Genomic DNA, 18,862 nt, shown 5'->3' on the forward strand with positions numbered 1-18,862 from the left:
GCAGTTTCTTGAGCCACAAATTCAATACCTGTCAAGGCTGATTTTAACTTTTTTTTTTTTTTTTTTTTTTTTCCCATACTGGTGGAAAACCAGCTCAAACACCTATTCAAACTAGTTCATTTTTATTCTAAATTCATTTGTTGTTAGGTCATTCTGTAGTACTGTCCCTTTACTAGGTCTGGATGTTGATATGCTTTCTAGGAAGTCAGGACTTCGTTTTGTTTTTTTTTTTTTTCTTCCCCTAAAGGTGTAAAAATTTGCAGGACAAAACTTATGCCTGGCTAAGTATTTTCTTTTTCCTTATGCGTTTTTAAGGATATCAGTATTCCATATACCTCTGGCCAAAAAAATGTTTGTTTATTGTAAGTGAATTACATGCAGCAGATATTGTACTAGATAAAGTAAGGTTGCTCCCTTCTAAAAGGAGCTTTACTGACCATCTTTCAGCTTCTGAATTAAATTTTGGCTTGTATACTGATGCCTGCATATCTTGAAGTCACTGACATATGATATCATAAGTGCTGATGAGGCAATTGAAAACAGCAGAACAAGAATTGAGCTACTTGGGAGAGGCAGTAAAATAGCATTTTAGATGTTGTTGAAGAAAATACTCAATGTACTATTTTTAAAAGGTTTGTTTTGATGATTAAAGAAGATAAATTATGTAGGTAAAGTGGTGTTTTGGCATATATGTCAATACTCACTAAAGCTATTATTAAATAGTTTTTTTTAATTCAAGATAAAACCTTATTTGCTCAGTAAAGTTACTAGGTGTTTATTTATGGCTAGGTCTGCATAGTCCAATTCAGAACAAGCCTCTGTGTCAAGCACTATTTCTACCTATTAACATAAGCAGAGACACAGAAACAGGATTTGTTAGTAAGTCCTGACCTCAAAGTGTTTATATTCAAAATACCAGAATGCTTGCAAGTACTTTGTCAGGGTAAGGATCTAGGGGGTAGTTATACCCAACTTTGATAACAAGCAGGTCCAGTGTCCACTTACAGCTTTCTTCAGTACTAATTTATTCATTTTTAGAAATGATTAGACAATAAAGAATGTCACAAGTAGTCTTCTTCCTTTCTCTTTCTCTCTCTCTCTTTTTTTTTTTTTTTTTTTTTTTTTAATTTTAATGCAAGAAGTTTAAAAGAAGACCTAGAAGGCATAGAAGCCTAGTTTCCAGAGGTTTTCAGATGAGGTTAATTTACTGACATGAAGCTTTTTATGTTCCATTACAGGTTGCCAGTCAGACATGTAGGATGCTTTCTGTGATGGAATCAAATATAATTAATACAATTGGACTTGAAGCAAGTTAATATATTGAGGGAAAAAATACATTTTGTTTTATAATTCAATTGTGTTAACTGAAAACAAACAAACAAACAAACAAAAAAAACAACAAATACCTGAGAATCAGGATATTCTTTGCTTCTTAGGTCTTTTAACAAAATGGTTACATTACTTAATTCATTGTTGGATGTCAGATTTAAAACAAACAAACAAACAAACAAAAAACCCCAAACATATTGCTTGTTGTTTATACTTTTTTAAAGCCTGAAAATAAGACTGTTTCCTCTACTCTTTAGTCCTCTGCAGTGAGTCTTTGACCTTTGGGCACAGGTGTTTGTAGCTGGGAATTCATCCTTTTGAGCCTGCTGATGTGAGAAATAGAGGAGCCACATGTTTTACAAGCATAATACGTTTTTCAAATGATGTGATTTGCAATAGCTTGGTACTGTTTATGCACGGTTCTGTGACGTGGGTGCCACCCATATTCACACTTTTTAAAATTTCAGTCCTCCTCTAGATGACAGGTTTGACTTGTTGAAAAAACATTTCCATTGAGAAGTCTCATGGTATCTTCAGGAAAGGAAGTCTTTTAAATAAGTTCTGTTCAGGAATGGAAATGAGGCAACTTGCATCTCAGCGTTTCCTAAATCCTCCTTTGCACAGCTCCCGTTCTTTCAGTGCATTCATTTTATTAGCTCACATCCTCCGTCATGATATCCTGTAACTGCACAGGACAGACAATCTAAGCAGGGAGCACCATTTTCCTGGTAAGGACATCTACAATGCAAAGCTCTAGGCTTGTGCTGTGAAGTACCTTGTCATCAAAATCTAATTTCAGTACATCACAATTTTCTTTGGCCTGGAGTAATGTTCCTTAAATTTCATATGTTGTTACCTTTCATTTCTAATCTCAGTTACATCTTGCAGAGATGCTCACAGAAGAGAACAAGGTGTGCTTCTGGATAGTGAGGGTTTCCCAGTTTATTCTGACATTTATTTTGATTCTTTCCTGATTCTTATTTCCATGTGGTACTAGCCTGATGATGTAGAAAACTGGTGGTTGCCATGGTACAAGTTTTTATATGGTTACAGCACTCCTGGAACAGGAAATAATGCTGCTTCTCAAGGTAAATCTGATGTTAATTACGCAGTGAACTTTAGACTAAAAGAGTGGCTTAAATGCCTGTTTGTCATTTAAACTGTTCTTCTATAGCTCTTCCGAGTTACTGAAATATTAATGTTAATATGAAAGTTAATTTCTAATTATTAGTAAAACAGTACTTTCAGATATGACAGTGTAGTTTATTCAAGAGACATGTGCTGTGGACCATAGTAAGTGAATAACACTGTTCATTTCACTTTGCTAATCTTTGTTTAAACATTATCAAGCTATTTTATTCAAACCTTCTTATATGCATATGTTTCAGTGAGTATGGTGGAGAGACTTTACAAGGACCAGCGTATGGACCTACAAGTCATTCTGCAGCAGGTTCTTCAACTCCTTCCTCATCCTCAGCATTTCGCCACGTAGTGCCATCTAGACAAATAGTGGAAAGACAACCTCGAATGCTTGACTTCAGGGTTGAGTACAGAGACAGAAATGTGGATGTAGTACTTGAAGACAGCTCCACAGTTGGTAAGGATGTGTAAAAATGACATAAGAATTTTACCAGAGAAGTTTTTAAAAGAAAAAAAGAACAAAAAACCACGTAGCCTCCAAAATCCAAACCATAAAACAAACAAACAAAAAACAACAAAACACCAACCAACCAACCTAAAATAAAATAAAATAAAATAAAATAAAATAAAATAAAATAAAATAAAATAAAATAAAATAAAATAAAATAAAAATCTCTCTAAAATATCTCCAAAAAAAATGCAGCCTCCACAGCTCCTAACCATTTTCAAATCTCTTTGCAACTTTAAAAAAGCAAAATTTCACTAATCCTTTGTAAAGGTTAGTGATCTATCAAATATTTATTTTGAAATCTAGTTGTCTTATGGACTTGCTTCAGAAACATAATGAAGATTACTGATTAAGTTGACGCGTGAAAATATAATTTGCAGTAGGATTAGTGTGGATGCAGTCCGCTAATAAGCGGATGATCTTGGCATTTCCTTTTTGAATCTCTATAGCATCATCCTTTTCTGCATAGGATTAGTGACAAAATTCATAGGAATTCTTGCAATTATGTAGAGCATTGTTACATCCTTTTAAAAAATTTTATTTGGCTCTTTTGTGGCAGTTAAGATTCCTTTTATCAGATTCTTTTTGTCTTCATTCTAAATCTGATGCATTTTATACAAGTATGTTAGAAATATGCTGTTCGTACCATTGCAGAGTATATTGTTTTTGATACTCACCAAGATGAATTAATTTTCTAAGGAAATTAAATTACTAAGGAGAAAAAGGTTTTTTTGAAGACAATATACAGATCAAAACAAAGAAATAGTTGATTAAAAAACTTGCAGAACTGTAGCCTTATGTCTGTGATGAAATTTGGAAATTGAGACTTTTTGGTCCTTATTTTTCTTCTCTGCATTCGATTTGATATTGGATGGTGCCACCTAGTGGTGATGAGTTGGAATTCTTGATCAGTGTTCTGTCTTTTCACTGCACTGCACTGAGTTATGCCCATGCAGAGTAGATACACAAATGGCCAAATCAGAATTGTGCAGCTGTAGTAATTTTTTTCTTATAAACTTCTTTCAGGTATAGGTGATTAAGGAACAGTCAGAAGGTAATCAGTGTAAGACTTCTGTCTGTTTCTTGGAATATGAAGGTTGAGGACAGCCTTGTGTTTGACAAATAGTAGGATTTCAGCTATGGACTTAAGGAAAGCAGCTTTTGGCTTTTTCAAAGATCTGCTTGGCAGAATCCCAGGAGAAACTGTCTTGAAGGGCAAAAGGACTTAAGGGAGATGTTGGTCTTCAAGGACAACTTCAAAGTACCAGAACAGTACCTTCCCACATGCAAAAAGGGGAGCAAATGTGGCAGAAGGCCAGCACAGAACAAAACTTCTGACTAAGCTAAATGCAAAAGAAAGTACAACAAAGGTAAAAGGTAGTGTTGGGCTATCCAGAGGGAATACAGGCTTGACAGAGTATGCAGGTTTGGAGCTAAAGGAAAACCAAAGGTCAGGCAGAGCTGAAAGCACTAAGAGATAAAAAGGGCTTCTGTAAGTACCCAGTACAATCAGCATTAAAACAAAAGCTCAGGAAAATGCGAACCAGCTGTTCAATGGCAATCTCTGAATTCAGTGTGTGGAAAGATTATGGAGCAAAATCTTCCTGGGATCCATTTCTTAGCACAGGAAGGAAAAACAAAACAAAACCAACCAACCAAACAAAAAAACAGGTGATCCAGGGCTAGCCTGGATTTGGTAAGGATAAATTATGCCTAATTGTATTGCCTTTTATGATGTGATAACTGGCTCTGTGGACAAGGGGAGAACTGGATGTTACTTTATCTGGTAAGGCCTTTTCCATACTCTGCTGTAGTATTCCTGTAGTAATATTCTTGAGATGAGGACTGGGTAAGTGAGCTTAGAATGTAGGCAGGTATTTGCCTGAACTGCCAGGTTCAAAGTCTGGTGAACAGTTGCTAATGTAGTGTCACTCAGGGGCTGATCTTGGGGCCAGTGTTGCTTGATGTCTTTATTAGAAACCTGCTTGTCAAGAAGAGCACTCCAGGCAAGTTCACAGGCAGTAGCACATCAGAGAAAGTGGCTGATGTTCTGGAGGGCAATTCTGCTATCAAGAAAGACCTGGACAGCCTGGAGAAGTAGACAGACAACAGCCTTACGAAGCTCAGCAAAAGCAAATATGAAGTTCTGCATCTGGGGCAGGATAACTCCATGTTATACCATCTGGTAATAGGCCAGAAAGAAACTTTGTGGGGAGAGGAAAAGAAAAAAAAGAAGCAGATCTGGAGGCTCATCAGTAGTGCACTCTTGCAGTGCACTACTGCAAGGATGCCAGCTGCATCCTTGGCTGTGTTAGCAAGAATATAGCCAGTGGATCCAGCAGAATAATTTTTCTCACCTATTCAGCACTTGTGAGACTGTGTCTGGAGCAATGCATCCAATTCAGGGGTACCCAGTACAAGAAGGATGTTGTGGAGTGAGTCCAGCAGTAGTCAGCAAGATAGTCAGGAGACTTGAGCACAAGGTGACATACAAGTAGAGGCGAAGAGAATTAGAGTTGTTCAACCTGGAGGAGAGAAGGGGAGAGGTAGAGACCTTATTACAGTCTATAACTGATGGAAGGACACAGAAGATGGAGCCAGACTCTTCTTGGAGGAGCATAGTGATGAGATAAGAAGCAAAGGACACAGATTGCAACATTATATACGCTGAATATATTTGTTTATTTTAATTATGAGGGTGGTCAAGTACTGCAGCAGGTTGGCCAGAGAAGCTGTTGAGCCTCCATCCTTAGAAGTGTTCAAGAGTCAGCTGAACAAAACCTTGACTGAACTGGTCTCGTTAGACCTCTGAACTTGTTTGAGTTGGCCTTGGTCTACGTGGCCTCCTGAGGTACCTTCAGCCTAAATTATTTTGTGCCTATAATAGCTACAGAAAGAAGACAGCATCAAAATTTGCAAAACACTCAAATAACTGTCAGACCAGTCAAGCTGTGTGAACGCTCTAGTTCCCTGTGTCAGGATTATTGGTCGTGGATTTGTGAGTGCACACCACCTTTATTGCTGGCAAGGTGCATTGCTTCAGGTAGCATGCACCTGCAGATGTGTGGATAGCACGTGCAGTGTAGAACTACTGAAATATTGTCCAAATTGCATGTTACATTGATAACTACAGTAAAACTGATTTTGTAGTAAATTTTTCTTGCTCATTTATGCGCTGTAATTCAGTAATGTTTGAGATGGTGGTAAATGTGTATGCTTTATATGTGTTTTTCTTGACATTTTATTCCTTTTCTCTTCAGGAGATATCAAACGTATTCTAGAAAATGAACTTCAGATTCCTGCATCTAAAATGCTGCTGAAAGGGTGGAAGACTGGAGATGTAGACGATAGTGTAAGTTTTCAACTGTGTTTTCAGTTACCTGAATTCAGTGTTTCAAACTGAGGCTCTGAGGGTGGGGGGTTACAATGCAAGAATTGTGAGTTTCAAACACTGTTAGATGTCTTAGGTGAAAGTAATACTAGGAACACTTAAGTTAAAACATTACCAAAAAATCACTTTTCGTTGTTTTATTTAAAACATGGCACAGCTACAAAAATACTGTTATTAAATTCATAGCAAGTATGTCTTGAAACAAAAATTTGATGGTGTTGTCAAGAATTAAAAGAAGTAGAATAAACTAATATGTCAAAATCAGCAAATGCTGTATATTTACAATATTTACAATGATTTTTCTTTCCTCAGACTGTTTTAAAAACTCTACACTTGCCAAAAAATAATAGTCTTTATGTTCTAACACCTGACCTGCCTCTTCCTTCTTCGAGTCATTCTGGGTAAGTCTTTTAGCCATATGTTCTACTTGTATGATTCTTTATTTTTTTTAATTATTATTATTTTTTATTTATTTTTATTTTTCTTATTTTTTGTGAAGCCATATCATGTATCCTTTTAGGAACCTGCAACTAGTTTTAAGTGGTTGAAGAGGCAAGTGTTGGGATTAACTACCTCAGTACCTTACTGTTGAAATTAAGGGAAAAGTGGTTATTTAAAAAAAAAACAAAAGAAAAAAAAACTTTGGTGTGCTATATGAATTAATGAATTACTTAGGTGCATACAGAATTTTATACCTTCCAGGTGTGGTGACTTTCATTTCCACTGGGAGTAAGTGTTTTTAAATTAAAGCTGGCCTTTCATAATTTGTTGCATTAGGTTGATTCATTTAAGATAAACATGTAGAAATTGTTACCAGCTGATCAGAATTTTCTTTCTGAAATATTTGTTATATTATTTCTTTGTATCTTTTAAAAATGTTCATAAATAGGCTGAATAACTACTTTTGTCTAAGTAGGCAGGGTATCTTCTCTTACTGATTTCAATACTTAAAAAGTTAACAGAGTGTTCATATGTCAGTGAATATTGCAAAGGTTTGAAAGTTAAATGCTTCTTTATGGAAAACTGAATCCTTACTGTTAGAGAGCAGTTTGCAGTTACTTTGCTTTCAGCGTTTTGTCTTGTTTTCTTTCCTGTCCATCTGTTTCTCAACGGTAGACACAGATGTATTCCTACCAGGAAAACCATTAATTTTATTCTGTGGCCACTAGAGGGTGCACGGTAATTGAGTCTAAAAAAGTAGCTCTGGTCCTAAGATGTCAAGCAAGCAGGGAGGATTGTACTTTGAATTGATCAAATTGCATAGTCATTAGACTAGATTCCCTTCAAGTTATCTGAAGAGGGAATTGCTTTTCTGCTGTTGTAGTTAAATAGTAGAATATTCTACAAATATGACAAAGGAAATCCTTTGACAATCAGTAGAAATGAATAGATGGTTTCCCAATGACTAAAAGTAGTCCCTGTAGTACTAAGAAGTTATCTATGAACATAACCCGTGTTCTATGGAAGAAACAAGAAAACTGATCTAAATTATAGACAATAAACAAATAATAGAAACATTAAGAGAGGGAATAGCGGTGATGGAACAGAGGGTGGTAGTGAGCTGAGATGCAAGTTGTACATACAAACAGGAGCTGTGGCTGTGTGCGAGGACAATAAGCCATTGTACTTAAAGAAATACTTGAAGAACAATGAAAATACTGTGGAAAAACAATGTAGATGCTTTTTAAAAAAAAATTCATTTTGCAATTTTAATATTTTATACATGGTTATCTTGTGTATTGTCATTTTAATGTCTTTGATTTTTGGAAAGAAATCTAGACTCCAAAGAATGTAGTTTATTTCAACTGAAATAAACTATGTAAAAGCAACAAGCTCTTTATAAAGGGTTCCCAGTTTTTTTTGTTGGATGAACAGTTTAAAAGAACTTTATTTCCTGGTAAAATCAAAGTGGTCGTTACCTTTACAGTTTATACTTGCTCCAAAGAGGAGATTTAGTTTTGGATATTTTTAAGATAAATTTGGTAGCTTTGGGATAGCAAACGATGATTAATTAGTGGCTACTTAAACAAGGATAATTTGAAGGCTAGATCATCTCCCTGAAGTCATAAATTCTAGATGAAAGGGGAGGCTTGCCTCCAATTAAAGCATCAATGCAGATCAAAACACATCTAATTGAAGCAATGTACCAAACCCAGTTACACTGTTTACTGCCTACTGTTAGGTCAGTTATTATTCAGATTAGTTTGTTACCCACAATTTTTTAAAAGCATGATGCTTACATGTATTATTAATGGAAATTAAAGAACTTTGCCTCCTACTTTGTGAGTTCATCTGCTGTTTTCTTCAACTGCCTTCTGTTTTGAACTAGAGATAAATAGTCGTGATTTGAATATCTCCAGAAAGTGGTATTTGAAAAGCCTATGATTTCAGTACGTGGTATTTTATGGATATGCCCTTCATAAAAGGAGCAATCTGGTCACAGCTCTATAAACTCTGGTCTGTGCCTCTTCTTGACACTCAGGGAGAGGAGCATTTGAAACATCCTTTTCCAATGTATTGGTAGGTAGGCATTGAAGTTTGTGGCAGACTGTATGGACTTAACCCAGAACTGACTTAAACTGGCATCTAAATGTAATGACAAAACGATCCCGCAGTTTAAACAAGCAAAAATCTCCTAGGGCATCTTCATTCATCGGTGGCATATCTAAAGCTTTTATAGGTAATAGAAACCCAGTGAATTACTACTGCATGCTAGTAAATTGAGGTGTAAAGATTAAATTTAAATGTCAAATACCACCTGTAGGGTTGGCAAAGCCATACCTATCCACGTCCAACATCTGGAACAATAACAACATGTTCTGTGGGCTGTGGATATAATGAAGGATGATTTCTGATGAATTCCTGCCTCATCCCAACAAAGTAATTCACTCTCTCCCTCCATGCTTCCCTTGATCTTGCCTCCCTCTGACAGTGCTTCAGTTCCCCTCATGCATTTTGTAGCACCTGTGTCACTGTTTCACCTGTGTAGGTTGTCATCCTGCCCCGGCTCTGTTCTTCAGCTGAAATCCCAGTAAGCAGGTAGTATCAAACAACAGGGTATATTGTATGACAACGGATCATATGGTAGTTCCTTGTCATCGAAGGCCAGAGGAAGGCAGTATAAAAAGATTATGCTTCTACTGCAGTCTTTTATGAAGGTGGGCAGTAATTTAGGTCCCTTTCTTCTACTCACCTATTGATTTACACCCAGTATTTGAGTCCTTTACAGCATCTTCAGTTCTCCTTGAAACTAGTGAATATGTACAAATCTGCTGGATGGCATAGGTGGGTAGAGAGAAACACAATTTCCTTTAGAAAACAGTCTTAAAACAGAAAGGTGCCAAAGAATGTCTATAAATAATTGTCCTAGGGGAGAGATTACTGGCACTGGCATTTCAGATTAGATTCTTCACTTCCTTACAGTGGCTTTCCTTCCCTTTAGTGCCTCAGGTGCTTCTTGCAAACCAGCAATACTCAGTTCAGGAAATAAGGGTGAGGACAATGCGATAAAGGGAAACATCAAAAGCATAGGCATGTGAGTCTGGACACATAGCCAGGTCTTCCTGATGGTCTTCTCTTTCAGTCTTGTGTGTTCTGGGAAGTGCTGTTTATATTTTTTTTTTCCTTCATTGTCACTTTGATTAATGGATGTCATTTAATTTATATTCATACTTTATTTTTTATTTTTTGCTAAATAGCTGAAAATGTTAATTTCTTTTTTATACTTGATGTATCACCAGAAAGTTCAAAGCAGCTAAAAGCTGTTTGACCAGATGAATATCTCGGCGATGATTACAGTACTAGATTTTGCTAAGTGAGTGTAATTTATTTAAGAAATGTAATTATCTGTGTGGATAGGAATAAAAATTATATATACATGTCAAGTAATGGGTCTGTGTTTTGCTGAGTACGTGCTTTTTAGGTTGTTGCAGAGCAGTGGTGGTTGTGGCATGGGGTTTTGGTGTACGTTATCAACTGTTGCGGAGTGTTAATTAAGAAGGATGTAACCTGCAACTCCAGTTATTAGTATTGTCTGTTTAGCTGGACAGGAGCAGTGCCTTGCTTTAGTTACTTTGAAAGCTTCAATAAGAATGGTAAGATTAATGTTTTATTTTCACATCTGCTCATGAGACAGTTTAAAAATCCTGAAGTTTAAAATGCAATAGAATGTAAACAGAAGGGCTTCTGCTCATTTACATGTTAGCCAGATTTGCTAACTGATTGCTGTTTGAACCTAATCTACCATCTCCTGCTGCATTAGCTACAACAAACATTACATTTACATACTGATTTCTTATTTTGTTTTAATGTAAATAATCTGTAATTACAGTAAATTTGGACTTCTGTTGACATGAGCTTGTATAAATCTGTAAGTTTAAAATGGAAATGTTAATTACCTTGTGTCATGCCTATTTATATAAAATTCAGAGATTTTGGGGGAAATCTTGTGACTGAAGAAGCTACTGCCTAATTCTGAATGCATTTCATTTAAATAGAGAAGTAAAAAAAAAAAAAAAAAAGAAATGAAATGAATCACTTGCTGTTCGCTGATTAAAGATACACTTTTGGCTTTAAAGTTAAAAAATATATATATTACTAAAATTTCAAAGAAAAATACTAAGTGAAGTATTACATCAGAAATCAAAGCATTAAGGCATTCATTTAAAAATGGATTTTATATATTGTTATATTATATTGTTATATGTTATATTGTTACAGCACAAGAAAAAAATAGTAAAGCTGAAAGTTTAAAATATAATAAATAAAAACTCTAATATCATCTTACTTCAGCATTTCATAGACTGATTGAACAGTTGCTGTCCCCTTAAGTTTAGCATCATTTGTTATTACACACTTTGGGGCGAAATATTGTTTCTCTTAATTTATTACACTTGTTTATAAATTGTGCTGTATTGGAATTTGGGTGGAGTAGCTAGTGAATAAACTCCTTCCCAACTGTTAATTGAGCATTTGGTATTTTCAGTTTCAAGCAACTTCTGTTGCTTGAAATTTAAGTTTTAGGGAGGAGTGGTTTTGGTTGCATATTATAAATTTCAACCTCAGTTGAATCCTGGTCCATTGCTTAGCTTTCTACTCATTGTGATAATGCTGATAACCAAGGCTATATAGGCAATCCATATGAAATCCTAAACTGATTGAGGTTTCTCTTGCTAAAACTGGTCAGAGCAATGACTGAATGACTGGGCTCAGGTCTGTTTTCTTTTGTCTGTTCTCAGACTTGCTCCTTTTTTTGGGTGTTGTCAGATTTCCTGTATTGGAAGATTGGTACCTGAAAGTACTTTCAAGTGTCCTTGGCTCCTGTGCATAATAGTGAAAGCATAATCATTCAGCTGAGGGGAAAAAATGTAACATCAATGTGTATAACCTATCAGCAAATGCTTTGGAGAGCTAGGGCTTGCAGTAGGGGGGAGATGCTGCTGACAGAAGTGGCCTACTTTAAACCTGTTTCTAGAATTTGATTTCCTTTCACCACTAATTAATCTGCAGATTAATTAAATTCTGTTAGTGTTGATGGCAAAAACTAAAAAATAAATCTTAACTTCATTGGGAAATAGAGTTTGGCCCTGATTTTTCTTTTCTTCTTCTTCTTTTAATGCAGATATTTCATTTGGAAGATTGTAGTCGACTGATAGCATTTGCAGGAAAATGAAACTGCTGCAAACACTGAAGCCATAGCTTTAGAAATGTTCATAGTGTTCAAAAGCAGCCGTCTTAGTACAGTTATGTGCATCTCTTAAAAAGTTTATTTTTTATTTAAAAAAAAAAGGCATTGGGGGAGAACGCAAAGGTTCAGCTTACTGTCAAGGAGCAGTCTCCTGCTTAAAGAACTTCATTTTGTGCATTTGATCAGAGTTTTAATGGCTGAAATTGCAATTTTATGGCAATTTATTTTATGTTTGGAGTCAGAGTTTTATTGCCACAAAGAATTTGGGGTAATCCAAAATCCCTGCGGGAGGAAACAAATCTGGGAGGAGACTGACACTGCTGGCTCTCTAGCTCCATGTACAAACCAACCCAGTCTCACAGGGGAGCGCTGGTACGTGGAGGAGTTGGTGGTAACATCCTGCCCATAAGTGCACGACAACTCCTCCTCCCTTTGACTTCAGAACATACGTGGCCCATGTCTTCTGGCTTCAAGGCCATATGAAGTTTTGATATGGGACCCCAAAGGATTGGGTCAGTTAACCCAGTCTATGTTTCTATGTAGGCATTATCCTGTACAATTCTTCATTATGTTCTTTGTTTTCTGAAGAAAAAGTGATTTTTTTTTTCTTATCCAGCTTAATTTTCAGCCTGCTCTTTGACTGTATTTGGCTATGAATGTTAACAAGAAAATTCTCAATATTTAATGTTTAGCTTGTCTTGTTCAGAAATCCAAAATGTAGAGGTGTCAAAATCATTACTTACTTTGAAAACTGAAGCTTTTAATTTTAAAGCACTTAATTTAAAATAACTGTGTTTGAAGAGTTTTTTCTTTCTTTTCTAAATATTTGCTGCTATCACATCCAGATGAAGTAGAGAAATGGAAAACCTTTCCTATGAACACATACATATCTATTTTTCTTGAGCATACCATATTTTGGATCTGGATGGTATTTAAGTGTATGTATTATGCATACCGTGAGAGACTGAGGGTTTGATCTAACTAGCCTGTTTCATTCTATGCTTACATCAATTACAGAATGAAAACATGAATCACGCTATCAGTTTCCATCTAAAGATTTTCAGAAAGTCAAAAACAACAACAAAAAGCTGTAATAGAGCCTTGTGTGACCCCATATGGAATCCGGAGTCATTCACATATGCTGTAATTAATAATATTTTTAGAACAGTTACATATATCACTTGCCTCCAGTATTTAAAAAAAAAAAAAAAATCAGAACCTGAAAAAGCACAGCAGTGTATTTTAGTTGCTCCGGAACATTTGCTGAAAGAAAATAAGGTTACAGCAATGCTAAACTTACTGTTAGGGATCAAATTAGAATTACCTTTGAAAATAGGTGTGCATCTTTTCAGACTGTTTTTTTCTCCTATGCAGGACTGTGAAGTATTTTTAAATTTTTCTAGCCTGTTTTTAAAAGATTTTGTGACAAGTGGAGCTAAGTTAACATTCGATGTAGATTAATTATTTCAGTTACATATGTAGTGTCTGTCATACATTTGAACATACCTAACATTAACAAATAATTAAATTCATCTTCCTTATTACAAAAACACATAAAAGACAAGAGAACTGGCACTTCATGATTTTGTTTTGTCGTGTGTGATTGTTATGTTTAAGATGTCACAGAATCCAAATTATGTTGCTGAGTTTGTAAGGTAATTTTTCTTGAGATGCTAAAGCAAATAGTGCATCTCTTGCTAAAGCATCCATTGAGTATTGCATGGGTTCCTTGCCATCTGAGCAGCCAAAGTGCAGATCGGTAATTGCAGTAGAAGGAAAAACTAACAAATCAAGACTCAAGTAATCCAGCAGTCTTGCCTTCTTGTGTCTTAAGATACAGCTGTGCTCATCTGCATACAGAATTTGTCCTTTATTGCTTAGAGGAATGGCATGGTGAAGTGTCATCAAACAGTGAAGATCTGAAGGAAAAAAAATTTTGCATTCTTATAAGAGTGTGTTATAGGAAAAAAGAAGTAGATAGACCCAATTTAATTCCATATGCCACTGAACAGGTCAACTCTGCATTAAATACTATTTAGAAATGTAGCAAGATATGTTATAGTGCATTTTTGTAGCCTATATTAATTCATACGTAGCTAGAATTGCCCTGTCTATAGCCAAGTCCTGTCTTCTGTTTTGAAAAGTAGATAGTTGCATAATTTTGTACCTAATTAAACAGGATGCCTTTTTAACATCTAGATGTTTTGTTACTGGGAAAAAAAAAACACAAAACTTTGTGACTTAATGTTGACCTGTTTAATCTGTATCTTAAGATTTTCTTTTAGCTTATGTTATTAAAGATTTTAATATGCAGTTAAAATAATTTGAGCAGAACTAACTTTTCTAAATAGTCAATAACCACAAGAGAAATTTTGCTGTGGTTACTTTTCCAGTTCTAATTAGCTGGGTTTATGTGCTTTGAATGAAACTAAGGCATTTCCATTTGATTTATGCTTCAGGTAACCCTAGAGAAGTGAGAGCATGCTTTGCCTTATTCTACTTACCATCAGTTTTTAACGTGCATTGTAGCTTGGTGTTTTGTCTGGTCATCAATATGCTTACAAGCCTAATGGCATAATGAGTGCTAAATATACCTGATGTTCGTGAAGATAATGTGACTCTCAATTTTGAGAATATTTAACATTAGAAGAGCTTTAAAGGCTGCAGTCATCTTATTAAGGAAGGAGTTCAGGAATGGCCTTTGGTCATTCTCAGCATGCTTCCTTGCATTTAAGAGTGAAAAGAGAGATGATAATGTTGTGCCTGGACTTGTCCATGTAGAGTTTAGGGTACCCTGGGGTTTTTGCATCTAACTGTAAAACAAGCTATAACATGCTTATCCCTGATTTTCTTGTTTTTCTTTCAACCATTTCAGGGCCTTGCAGGAGTCATTAAATCAAAACTTCATGCTGCTTGTCACCCATCGAGAAGTCCAGCGGGAGTACAACCTCAACTTCTCAGGAAGCAGTACCATTCAGGAGGTGAGTGGTGTTTCACAGCTGAAGAATAAATGTAGCTCGTTATAGCTAATGCCAGCTCTGTGAAAGAGAGTTTACATGGCCTAGTTGGAAATTCCTTTATTTTATTAGTCATCTTTTTGGTTTAATCAACTGGATCATGAAGATTGCGATAACTTGATTAAAGAGCTTGGCCTAAAAAAAAGTTTGCAATTAAGTTATGCAGAAAAGATGTTACTTTTTACATTGTAATAGCAAAATATGTGAACAGCCTCTATTGAGGTACTCTACAATGACGAGGAAAGGCAGTTGTTCAAATTACGTTTTATTTTTAAGCCCCTTGAACCTTTTGCTGTCTTCCCTTCTGTTAAGCAGTTCCATCTCCATTTTGTAGGCACCTCTACCAGTGCTGGTTGCTATTATAATGCTCTAACTCTTCCTGGCTTGGTAGCCAAATGGTTTCTGTGTATAATGGATGTCACTGCCATTCTGTCGAATGGCCAGCAAGGGGTGATGTTGTAGAGAACTTCATCAGAATTAAGTTCTATAGAAACAAATATCTCTTACATGAATCGGGATGCTCAGAATTTAGAGCAAGCAGTCCTTGCATATTTTTAATTCCTTTCTGAAGCCAAAGGTTATTGTCTGATATTGTCTGTATATTGTCTGATGCTTCATGATGTATTTAAGGCAACATGTTTTCAGTATTACTTCCCATATAACCCACTAACTTCTGGAAATATGACAAACAATCTAGAAATAAGAATCTTAAGGATTAACTTCACAACATATTAAGATTAAACGTTTGCTCTTCACATTAATCTTGTGTTTGCTATTGATTTGTGCCTTCTCTCAGTCTTGTTGAGGACGTTTTATGGAAGTTTTTCTCATGAGGTGAGGTGACATTGTAGAAAGAATTATTTTAAGTTCCTGTAACATCTTTATATCAGAGAAATAGCCCATGCAACAGTGAAAAGTAATCACTGTTTTGTTTTCATTGCGAACCTTATTCTTAAGATGTAAATTCTATTTTTATCCTCTGCATGAAAGCATTTTACCTTTCTAAACCTTCAATAGTAAATTCTGTTAGTTTTTTAATACAAGCACACAAATGAAGTTGCATCAGTTTGTTTTTTGAGGGGCCAAGCTCTTACTCTTTAAAAATTAATATTTTAGTAATTTATTTCTATAAATCTTCAAATTACTTGTATTTTTAAATTGTGAGATTCTAGAAGAAAACATATCACACATACGTATCACCCATTTATTTTTATCTATGCTATATCAACTACTACTCTCCAGTCTTAAAGGACCCAGGAAGCTGTGATGGTGCATGGGAATTTAGGCTTTACATGCACTGAAATTTTCTTGTTATTAATGGTAGGTTACAGTCAGCATGTTATTGTACAGAGTCAACTCAATTTAAAAGTGAGTTACAATTTTCTCCCTTAAACAACCAAAAGCTCCCCCTGAGTCTACCACCCCATACCCTTATTAGCATGAGCATCAAACCTTTATTTGCCTTGCTCCTTTGTGTCTACGTATCACGTCCAATATTGTGTATAAAATTATGAAGATAATTAATTTAAAGGGTAAAATGAAAAAAAACTGTGGACTTGTGCACTTGATAGTGAACAGGTGAATATGTCTATACAAAGTCTTGTGGAAATCACTGGGGACTTGGCTGAGGTAAAAGGGTTGGCGAACATTTGTCTAATTACAGAAAACAAGAGCTGTTTTGTATGTTAACTCCCTAATGACTTTTTAATTTTTTTTTTTCTTTTAGCATAGAGCAAACATTGTAGCAAATGCTTGAAATCTAGTTACTTTGTGTGATTTGGAGAAATTGGTGATACCTTTCATTCTTTTCGATGCCACGTCTCAATTGTTTCCAGAGACCAATAGATATTTTTTTTTCCTTCACTCTCATGTTCACACTTTAACAAATTAATAGTTTACTTTCCTTCTGGTATATTTTCGTAATCGTGGAAAAGCTTCATGGAAGTTGCAGTTGCCAACCACAAGAGGGCAGGAAGGACTATTCAATTATTACCTAAAAATGCCATTCAGTGTTTTCAAATTAGCTTCTGGTATATTAACAAAAAGGAGTATAATGGCCAAGTTATTGTTTGATTTACAGATAATTGGCATATTGCAGGGAGGAGACTTAATTTCACCCTTTTAAATTAAACAGGGAGATTTAAAAAGACATAAAATATTCATTAATGTTCAGTGATTATAAAGCAGTGGCATATATTTATTCTACCTTTATTACTGTTTCGATGGGAAAATACTGCAAATATTTCAGAAATCGAGTTGGCCATACTGACAAGTTGAAGTGTTTAAGCAGTGTTAATGCAATCTACTCACATGGTATATCCTATGCAGAAAGATTCAAAATGACTACATCAATTATTAAAAGAAATATTTAAAATTCTATAAATGTTCTACTGCTTGCCACAGTTGGGTGCAACTCTCTCTCTAGGGCTAGTTGTTAGGTTTGTTGTTATCTTTTCCTTAAAATTTACAGAACTAACATTTTTTCCAAGTTTTCCTAAAATCCCGCTACCCTTTCAAAACTGTCATAAATATTTTGCAAAGGTTTAAATGCAGAATTCAGTGAGCTATCTGCTGTGCATTACTGTTGCTTCAGTTCTCTGTTTTAATTGTTTAGAATACATGTTTAATAGTAAATGATATTTAAATGATTTATTATTTAAAAAATAAAAAAATAAAAAATCTTGCTGTTTAATAGGGAAGCAGCCTGACTGAAAAATCTCTAATGTGAGAAGCCTGAAGTTGTAGTACTCAGGTTGGCTTCCACAATTTCTCTTGTATTAAATCGTATTTGGATTTTGGATGATACATGAAAATGCTTTTTTTTTTTTTTTTTTTTTTCCCCACTTGCTTTATCTGCATCTTCAACTCTTCACATATTAAGGTATAATTTCTCATTTTTAAAAAATCTAAGTTACTCTCAATTATATTGATGCGGGCTCATCAGCCTATAGGGAAACTTAGAAATGAAATAAAAAACGAAACCTAAATTATCGAACTGGATATTGGATTTTTTTATTTTTTTATTTTTTTTTGGTGAGTCAAGCAGGGGAGTGGTTAAGTTAGAAAGTTAATGATAACATGTTGGCCTAAATTGCAAATTAATCTGTGTCACAGGTTTCTGACATCTGTTTGTTCTTGTAAAATTGCAGTATTAAATTAATTCTGGGCAGATACTGTTCTGGGAAATATCATGATTACTTTTTTCCATGATCCGCATTTTAAGGGGAAATTAGTAGGGTTTGTGCCAGTTTGGAGACTGTAAATTAATACATTTCCAATGTATTTTATGGTTAAATAAGGACAGTTCTAACAAATTTGAACTGCTAATACATAAAAGACTAAAACAAGTTTTCTGCCTGAATACATACTGTTTATTCTGCTGAAATAACTTGTGGAGGTTATCCCTTGCTGAAGTAAGAGAACTTTTAAAATTTGATTTAACAAGCTATTTGCTAAATATGCATATATTTAATGCATTGCCTTATTTAACATAAATTGTTTTCTGGCTATTCTGATGAACTTACTTTAAAAATAATATTTTTGCTGTGTTTCAATTTTTTCAAGTTGTAGTTGCATTATTTGATAGAGGTGAAAGACAGCCCTTTACATGGGGGGAATATTTAAATATTTCATGGAAATGATATTTCATGGCAAGGATACTCCTATCCTGAAGTATACACAGTCAAACTAATTTGCAGAAAACTTTTTGAATTGAGAACCTCTCTGTCACAAAAGCACGCTTTGCACTTTTTGTTGTTTTAATCGGCGACATGGGAAAAAATTCAGTAAAT

The 18,862-nt window shown here is 35.0% G+C and overlaps 1 protein-coding gene across 1 annotated transcript in view; it reads left to right on the top strand.

Annotated features, from left to right (window-relative positions):
- The window catches only part of FAF1 (Fas associated factor 1), a 158,226-nt gene that overhangs the window by 30,710 nt on the left and 108,654 nt on the right, over window positions 1-18,862 (top strand). Inside the window, exons 4-7 of the mRNA XM_084290700.1 lie at window positions 2,718-2,926; window positions 6,238-6,329; window positions 6,681-6,769; window positions 14,930-15,035. Of these exons, the coding sequence (XP_084146826.1) occupies window positions 2,718-2,926; window positions 6,238-6,329; window positions 6,681-6,769; window positions 14,930-15,035 (496 nt within the window). The remainder of the gene's footprint in view (window positions 1-2,717; window positions 2,927-6,237; window positions 6,330-6,680; window positions 6,770-14,929; window positions 15,036-18,862) is intronic.

Source organism: Netta rufina (genome assembly GCF_964035555.1).
Source record: "Netta rufina genome assembly, chromosome: 8".
Lineage (NCBI taxonomy): Eukaryota > Metazoa > Chordata > Aves > Anseriformes > Anatidae > Netta > Netta rufina.